Consider the following 9,148-nt stretch of genomic DNA (forward strand, 5'->3'; position numbering starts at 1 on the left):
CGAAACTACCCAGATGGTTTGCCGTTTAAAAATAAAGATAAAAACTAGATCAAACTACTGGAAAGCATGCTGGTATACGGGTCACGTATAGAACGAGCACCGACATGTTCCATTCGACTAAGCTTCCGGTTCAGAAGCACATACGATAATAAAACCTGCTGGAAGTGTACCTCATTTATAGCCACGAGCAGCTTCCTTTACGTTGAAAAGGATCATCTCCAAGTGTTTACCAGCCAAAGCATTTGGTAACTCGTGTGAAGCTAAAGATATCATAGGTTTGGGCTTTAGTCACACCTCGACACGCCTCGATTTAAAGTAGAACGCTCAATTCACAGATTTGTAACGCCTTTGCTGTGGAACACACGTTTTTAAGATTTTTAGTTTGTTTTTCGTGTTATGAGGTGGTTAAAATTGTTGAATTAAATATAATCTCTAGATACATATGCTGTAGAATACATTGCATATTTACCATGTACCGCGGAGCTACTGTTGCTTACCTGAAAATAAAAGAAAACGTGTTTTTAATTTCATTGTGTGGTTTCTGAAATATTTAATTTTGAAGAACGCGAAAGATTGGTTAAAAATATTACATCTCTCTTTAGCTCTCTTTCTCTCCTGCTCGCTCTCAGTGATGCAATGAATATTAAATTATGCGTCGGGAAACTCAAAGTAACGAAGCGCAATGCTACTCAACACTTGATGCTCCTCCCGGCGGACTCTTTAAAATACTTCTTCGTTAGGCAACTGCTAGGTCCGTAATGAGATTCAAGCAAGCTTGCCAACTCGTTCGTGGTTCTACGGCACGCAACGACTCCACTTTCACCCGAGCTTCCCGTACAGAAAACTCTCCAACCTTGAAAGTAGTACACTGGAGATCACTTGACGCTGGGAACACGGTTTGGTCTATAACATTCCATTCCATACCGTCGTCCTTTCTGCATTGCGCAGCTCTGACTTCATCATCACAATTTGATGCCAACCCGACCCATCCGAACCGACAGTCTCTCCCATTCCCCCTTCCCCTCGTCAGCAGTGTCATCTAAATTGCAAACTATGGAATGTTTAATATAGAGCAAAGCTGTAAATAAAACAAAACCATTCTTTTGTCTCCCCCATTTTAGCTGCACATTCCTCTACGCAGAAGGGTGACTTTGGGAAATGGGGATTGGATGGATAGAAAAAACAGAAGCGGTTTTTTTTTAAAGGATAAAGCGAGGTCGATGCTGGCGAATGGAAGTGGCGAGCCGTTTGGAAAAATGATGAGCGATAAGTCTCCGGCACTCCGGTGTGGATCGATCGCTTTCACGCAGTCCTTCGCGAGGGTTTTTCTCAATTCTTTTGCCGAGGGACTGCCTTGGGAACACTCTCGTTTTGATCCCTTCGGGGAAGGGCTAAAGCTAAAGCTGGCAACTCATCGTTGGCGTACAAGAATGTTTCCCAGGTGGAAAGGGGAATAAAAATGCAACCGAATCAATATGGAGTGTTCTATTAATTCCACGCGCGCTTTTTAAGAACCAAACTAGTTTTTACACTCTTTTTTGCTTTATTGTTTAGAGTGATAAGAATTAAATATATTTAGGTTATTAAAAGAGGGCGCTTTTTTACCTTTCACCGTTGGTTTTTAAATAAGAATATTTTAGCTATATTTATTCACACCATCGACTTGAAAACTTATTTCATTCGAGTGGAAAATAACTAAAACAATCTCAAACAATCTTAAACAATCTCTTAGCTCTTGGTACACATCCAATGTAGAAAGCGTTAGGGATTTACCCTGGCTTAAAGATTGCGTTCAGATGAGTTAGGTTGTTGCTTTGCTTCCTAACGGTACCCCAAAAACTAAAGCGCTGGGATGTTTCTACGAGGATTTTCTTGTCGGTATACCTTCCGTTTGCTATTTTCACGCCGTTAGGGGAGGGGCCCAAGAATTTTCCACTTAATCCCGAGCAACATTTTTCACTCAATATGCGCAATACCTTGCAGTTTAATTCCTTCAATAAATTAATGCCTCTTTATTGTCGGTTCGTTCATGGAGCTTATGCACGTGCGGCATACCGCTAAGCTCGACATCACTCCACACGGGACAGGACGGTGTTCCGAACTGGTGTTGCTTTTACCCCGGTCGGGCATGTTGTTCGTTCTTTCCACGCCCCGGTGAGTTATTTCCGCCCCCGAGAATCGCTGCCAAACTGTACGTGTAATCTATAATTTCATTCATTAGAATCACTGCGAAATTGAATAACATGCAAGTCGAAATTAGATTTTCTCCGCTCGCGCTAAAACAGAGCCCGACCCGCTGGCGGAACAGCTCGGGTCGCTAGCGAACCCTAAAACGACCGGTAAACAACCCACAAACACACACCCATGTATGGAACACAGTAGGAGCCACTTTCCGGGCAAGGTTTTGCTTTTCCAGAAGTGTCTTCGGTCGTTCGGAAGCCAGCCGGGGTCTGTTTGGGCAAACTTACCATCAACCGTAACGGTTGGACGGCTTTTTCTCTTCCGCCAGAACCCTTGCGAAAGAGGGGGCGGGGGCGACTGATGAAGGTACGGGGAACGTCGCTATCTGGCATCCAGTTTGTGGTTCGTGCGCCTCCCCTTCAAAATATGCTGACATTTTGGGGAGCGTGTAAACCAGAACGGTGAAAAAGTCACGACCCGAATGGGTTTTGATAACATTTTGCATGATTTTGACATAATTTTGGCGGGAAGAAAATTGTTTTCGGTACTTGAGCGCATGGCCAGTGGATTGGATTGTTAAAGAAAAGCTTTCTACGTCAGTTTATTCACACCTTTAAAGGAACCGATTTCAAGGGTGTTGGTCAGTGGTTTGTCTACGAACCAGAATATTTCTCATGTTAACATTTCAAATAGAGAATTGAAAAAACATCTCGTCCACCAACGTTTTCTCATTTTTGTAATAAACGGATAAGGAAAATCACACTGATAAGCGATGTAATCCACTTGCCACGACGGATCGCCTTACTTGTGCTTTCTTTCTGTGATTATATATACGTGTGTGTATGTGAACACAGGAAGGGCGAGTGTACGTGTCGCTTGATTTCATTCTATTTTCCGATATCGATATCTGATTAGACTGTGCCGCTTCTACCCTACGATGGTTGGGGTAAGAGAGTGCCGGTGGTAATAAGGGTGGCCGGATGTCACGTTGCTAACAGCTCCCGGGGAACCGCACACAGATTTGTACGAAATATTCAGGGCTGGCCGTTTCTTTCGATATCAATTCCCTTTTCGGTTTCGGTTCCGGGATGAATTCGTGGAAGAGAACGGAAGACTCGACATTTTGGGAAAATTGATTCCGTCATTGAATTCTTCGTCACGCTGGCAACCACGGAGCGGTGGTGAGGGCTGCTGGACAAAAGGTATCCTTGCCGTATCTTTTTTATCCTCTTTTTTATTGACCGCCCTTGGGTATCCTTGTCTTAAAAATGAGAAATTGATTTTTTCGTTATCATTCTCTTCAATTTATTTGATCAGTCTGGGATGTTTTTTATGAGAGTTTTTCCTATTTTTCGGCGTGATACGGTAGGTTCGGCACGAATTAAGCATCTTGGCAGTGGATATAAGGATCCCAGGGTTTTTTTAAACATCAAATGCATTCAATCATGCCGTCGTCTGGGATGCTTATCGGATGAGCTTCAAGTGAACGTCTGACCTTCCTGAATGATAAACTGGTAGCTTAAATTTTGTTGCCCCAATCTGACATATAAACGTTTCGGTTGATGTACGTTTTGTTAGGAAAATCAATAGATTATCAATTTTTCATCAATCCTAAGGTGAGCAAGTAGGAAAAAAGGGCCGGTTTTGAATGCCGACTGAATCAGAAAAAAATTATCCTCCCTTGAATGAGAAGGAAACTGTGTTTATCTCCAACACCATGCGAAGAAACGATTTTATTCTATGCTTATTGTTTATTCTTTAATCAGGTGTAATTATGTTATCCTTAATTTGATCGATCTTGTATTTATCGTCATAGCAAAATAGCAAACAATAATCAATGGTGCAACATTTTACTCACGGGAAGATAACTGACGATTTTCAGTGAAGTGCGCTATTCTGAGGGCATAAAAGATACTTATGACAAAAAATAGGACATCAACCATACATGCTTCCTGTTTCTATATGCTGTCATCGGGTAAAGCGAACCCGAGGAGACAAACAAACAAACAACTGGCAAACAAATTTAACCGACGGTGATTGAGCAAATTATCTCCCGCCAGCGAAGCGCGTGGCCAACGTTCGATAAACTTTGGTGGAAGAGTGGAAAAAAAGAAGTAGATAGATACAAGCTGGGTTGGAAAAAGATAGCCAAAGTGAGAAAAAAATAACATGACCAGCCAAATGAGACGGCAGGCACCGTAAGTGTATTGTTTTCTTTTCACACTTTTCACACAACGCCGGTTGGAAAGCGCCGTAAAATGTGGATGACGCGAGCGAACAACCGAGCGAGTTGAAGGCGCACTTGAGTTTGCTTTCCGGTCGTTTGTCTCACGGAAAAGAACCATTCAACCATCCATCCATCCATCCGAGTACGGTGTGTGTGTGTTTCACGCATGGGAAGTCATGGAACGGCGCGGAAAAAAAGCGTTCCCTTTTTGAAAATTGAGCCCGCCTGGCGCGGGGATGGGCAGGGAGTCGGTTAGCAGGAAGAACGGATGGCAGGAGGTGATAACAATCGGATAACGACGTGATGGATGTATGCTGGCACGGTGTCCAGCTGTGCACGAAGCGAAACACTACGGATGCCGCAGCGAGTGAAGGATGCCGAGCCATTTACAAGCGATGATTGTTCTGAACACCCTGTCTAGTTTTATATCCGGTTCAATCATCTTTAATGTGTATTGTTTGACTATGGAATCCGTTGTGGAAACAATTTTTTAAGAGTTTTTTGACGACTTATTTCCTAAATTTTTATTCACGAGTAGAGTTGTGTAAATTTGATTCAGATTCATGATGCTGAATGAATCTCTACCTTTTAAGGGATTCATGAATCTTTCGTCGAGAGATTTATGAATCTCAAAGACATACCAACTAATGAAAAGTCATCAGCCAAAAATGGGTCGAGGGACGCCTATGAAAGAATCGGGGAGATTCGTGACAGATCCATGAAAGATTCATGAAGATTCATTATGGTTTCAAAAGATTCATTAAGCTTTGAAGATTCGAATCCACAAAGATTCATGAATCCAACTGAATGAATCTTAGGTGAAAAATTCATATGAATGAATCTAGCCAAAAGATTCATTAAGCACAGCACTACTCACGAGCAGGTTTATTTTCCTTCACAAAAGTTTATCAATGTTGAGAAGAGTCGGCCATTAATGAGTGTTCAAATTTTAATTCAAACTTTAAATACTTCAAAGTGTCTGATATAATGTAAGAAAAGGTTTCCAACATGGTTCCTCTCCTAAAGCAATGCAATTACGGAGTTATAGCTTTGATGTGGCAGAAGTACCAATCCCCGTGTAAAGTTTTCCGACTACCATGGCGTGTTAACATGAATATTGCCGATAATAAAGTAAAAGAATGCCCATTTCTGTCCTTTGACTATGGTCTTTTATGTCCCATGTCGATGTTGGCGTGTCCATCGTCCTCCTCTTTCCTTCCAACGAGGCACAAACTTCTTGATTGTATCAATCCAATCCAAACTCCCCTGGGGTGATCATTATCGGACACCGAAACCGGCAAATGTCCCACCACGCGTTTTGGACGCGTCCGAGAAGTACCTCATCAAAGGTCCTCCTCCTACTTAACATTTCCATCGAGGCGATGAAACTTAGTCCATCTTCGGGCGAAAGTCTTTTACCGCGCGGTGCGTCTTGGGAGGGAAAAGTTTCACCGAACTCTTTCGCTTGTTTGTTTTCTTTTTCCCCGTTCCGTACCTCCCGCAGAAACTGGAGTCACGACGAAAGTGGTCGGTTAACGGGGGAAAGTTTCCCGGGCGTGAGGAAGTTGATCCCAAATCTGTTCGTTATCATATCACGCCGTGTGACAGCTATTTGTTTCACCGCAAGATTAATGACGCCCCGGGTAGGTTATCCAAACCCTTCTCAAACGCGGCTGGAAGCTGGACGTAAGCGGGTCGACCTTGTGCGTTTCACGAAACGGAAAAGCCCACATCCATCCTCCACCCTTCGCCTGATACGGGTCCCCTCCCGGGAGGAAGGCGTCATCTCCCAAAATCCCAGCGACCTGAAACATCCCTTGCGGCCTTACCTATGGTGTAGGTGTGTCCATCGATCTGGAAGGTGGCACTTTTGCACTTCTTGAACACCCGCATGCCGGCGGACTGCGACACGAACGGGTTCGACGCCACGCTCGACCGCGTGGCGCTGCGAGAAGTTCGCGAAGGCATCGCGACGGCCGGCGAATGCGGGGCGACGGTGGGCATCGGGAGGGAAATGGGGCGCGACGGCGCAACCGGGCGGTCGATCAGTGACGTCCGAATGGTGCTGGCCGGCGATACGGCGATGGCAGCACGCACACCATCACCGCGCAGCAACGCGGATGGAGCCGACGGTGGTGGCACTGACGAAGGATTATTACTTTTCAATGATTGATTGGCTTGGTTTGCCATCGCGCGTTTTCCGGCTTCCGCCTTCCCGCCGCCGTACCGTTGGGCAAACTTTTTCCACCCACCTCCTCCCACACGGCCTCCGCGCACTTCACTGCGTTCACTCACTGAGTCGTGATGCGCTCCACTCCGGGAGCCGGTTTCGAGCCGAAGTCAATATTTACAGCTGCCGATGTGCACTCGTTTTTTTCCTACCAAGCACCAGGCGGCTCCATCGAGGGTTACTTGGATGTAAATCTCGCCCAATCCTGCAGTTTTACGGATGTAAATGCGAATGCGATGGAGCGGGTTTGTTTAAAGCTTGGATTTCTTGCGTGGGTTGCTTTAAAAAACACTACGTCGGTCATATTGACTTATTGTCACTGACTTTCCTACGGATTTGATGCACAAAGGATACAATTTTCGTTGTTAACACTTTTTAATCCCTTCCCTGGGAAATGCACGGAACATATCATCAAGATTATGAAGATAGTTACATTTGTTTTAAAATAAATTCAGTTGAAAAATAAGTAAACAGTAAGACTAACCTAGTGGAGGTGCACTTAAATTAATTCGTCCCTAAAAATAGTCCACACTTTCCTCAACAATTCTGTAGGTTCTTCCGAATTCGAGAACAGTTATCGCTCTTACCGCAACTACAAACATTCACGTCATCATCAGCTCGAATACCATTAGCTGGCTATTTTCTTAATTCGGAAGACATATACTCCATCGACATCGTCTTCAGACAATTCAAGGTTCCTCAACTATTCGCCTACCCGAGCGAATGTACCCTCTCCGATGGGGATCAATTCGACGTTCAAATAAAGCGATTATATTACGCCCTCGTCGGATGGACCTCGATTGCCAAATAGCATCCGTTTGCTATTGATCGAATTGGTGGTGAATGGATCTCCAACGCAAAAAGGGGGAAGTTGGGCCAGCGGTTTACTTTATCTTCCTACCATTCGGTAGGACCATTCTCCTCCCGGGAGGAGAAAGTTCTTTAAACGTCCCACTGGCAGCAGTCGGGAAAAACTATTAAAACCTTCGGTTCGTCTTGCGGTTTATTTTTGATGGCATGGATAACAAAGCTTCCCCTAAATGGGGCTTTCCTCCGAGAGGAAAGGATCCTAGACGATGAGCACTTGAGAAACACAAGGGAATTTTCGACGGCCCTCCGGATTTCGGCGAATGCTGAAGCAACGGCCATTGAGCACGAACTCCCCGAATGTAGAGAGGAATTATGTTTCAATTGTTCTGCAGTTCCGGTGGCTCTAGTCGTTTATTCAATGTGGCTTGGGAAAAAGTATTGAAATTTGATGGTGTTACTTAGGTTGAAAACATTATTAATAATTTTTCCTTATTATTCCTGAAGCAATAGTGTTTATCATCCCTAATGGCGTTGGCCTTTTCATACACGTTTTACATTTTCCGCTTAAAGCAGCCATTTCTTCGGAACCATCATTGCACATTGCAATTCTGAACCACTCACAACCAGTTACGGTTATCCATTAGCTTTTCCTTTTAATCACGGTGAAACATTTTTTCACTCACGCTGAAAATATGAATGCTTGTTTGAGGCAAGTTTTTTCCTCCCATTATAATTTCCTGTAACCGACTGCGTCGAATTGTGCTGGTTTGTTTTTGATGCTCGTTGTTGAATGAGAGAAAGAAAAACCAACGCTTTGCCAACATTTGATGCAGCGCATTGTCGGTACAATGGAGAAATGGAGCAATTACTCTGTTTGCGTTTTACATTTCAGTTGTGAATTTTTTCGTTCATTTCCGCTCAGCTCGTTAGCGCAACGGAAATAGGTTTGTTAAAATATTTTGGGCAATCCAAAAACGTAAAAGTTTTTAGTTAGCAAAGTGAAATGAATAAAGTAAGTAAAGAATTAGTTTACCTCATCCAAACTTATGGTTGTCAATAATATGTTAAAATATTTACCAAACCTAGTCCTCTAAATTGAAAAGCTCTCTTTTATGGTGTTTGATGATATTTTGTAGTATGCAAATTGTTTCTTAAAACGCCAAGGCAGGTCTAATTATGCAGGTTCGAAAGTGAGCCTGCGAGGATGCTCGGCTTTAATTGGGGGCGTTATTAGAATTAAGAGACCATTGATCTCATCACATTAGATATGCAAAGACGCTTAATAAAGCGAAGCTTGTCTAAATGGATACGCCTTATTTTCAACACGAATACCCAAACGTCTCGCTAGGAAGTTTCGCTGCGATGGATTTGTGAGACCGATGAATTCACTATTTATATAAAATGTTGCCAAAAATTGAGTTTTTCGAACTTTTCGCTTTCCGGCTGGCGAAAGATAGGGCAAATGTAACCGCGGGCCGAGTTCGGAACGAAATGCCACCAAAGACGATGGCAGTCTGGCAGTCAGTGCGTGAATATTTTATCACGTAATCATGTACTTTCGTGCCAAAGTTTTCGAGGGCCCTTTTGTTCTGCCCGCCCTTTACGCAACGGGAACCCCGGGAAGCACGCGGAAAAGTGCCCTCGCCCGAAGACGGGCAGCTTTTCTTGGTGGTCAAAACCGAAGCGACCGGTTGTTAAGG

The 9,148-nt window shown here is 43.9% G+C and overlaps 1 protein-coding gene across 1 annotated transcript in view; it reads right to left on the reverse strand.

The window, feature by feature from the left end:
• The window catches only part of LOC131266152 (dual specificity calcium/calmodulin-dependent 3',5'-cyclic nucleotide phosphodiesterase 1-like), a 115,424-nt gene extending 108,826 nt beyond the window's left edge, over positions 1 to 6,598 (reverse strand). The window contains exon 1 of the mRNA XM_058268519.1: positions 6,238 to 6,598. Coding sequence (XP_058124502.1) covers positions 6,238 to 6,598 — 361 coding nt within the window. The remainder of the gene's footprint in view (positions 1 to 6,237) is intronic.
• Between the last annotated feature and the right edge of the window lie 2,550 nt (positions 6,599 to 9,148).

The sequence above is a fragment of the Anopheles coustani genome, chromosome 2 (genome assembly GCF_943734705.1).
Source record: "Anopheles coustani chromosome 2, idAnoCousDA_361_x.2, whole genome shotgun sequence".
Taxonomy (NCBI): Eukaryota; Metazoa; Arthropoda; class Insecta; order Diptera; family Culicidae; genus Anopheles; species Anopheles coustani.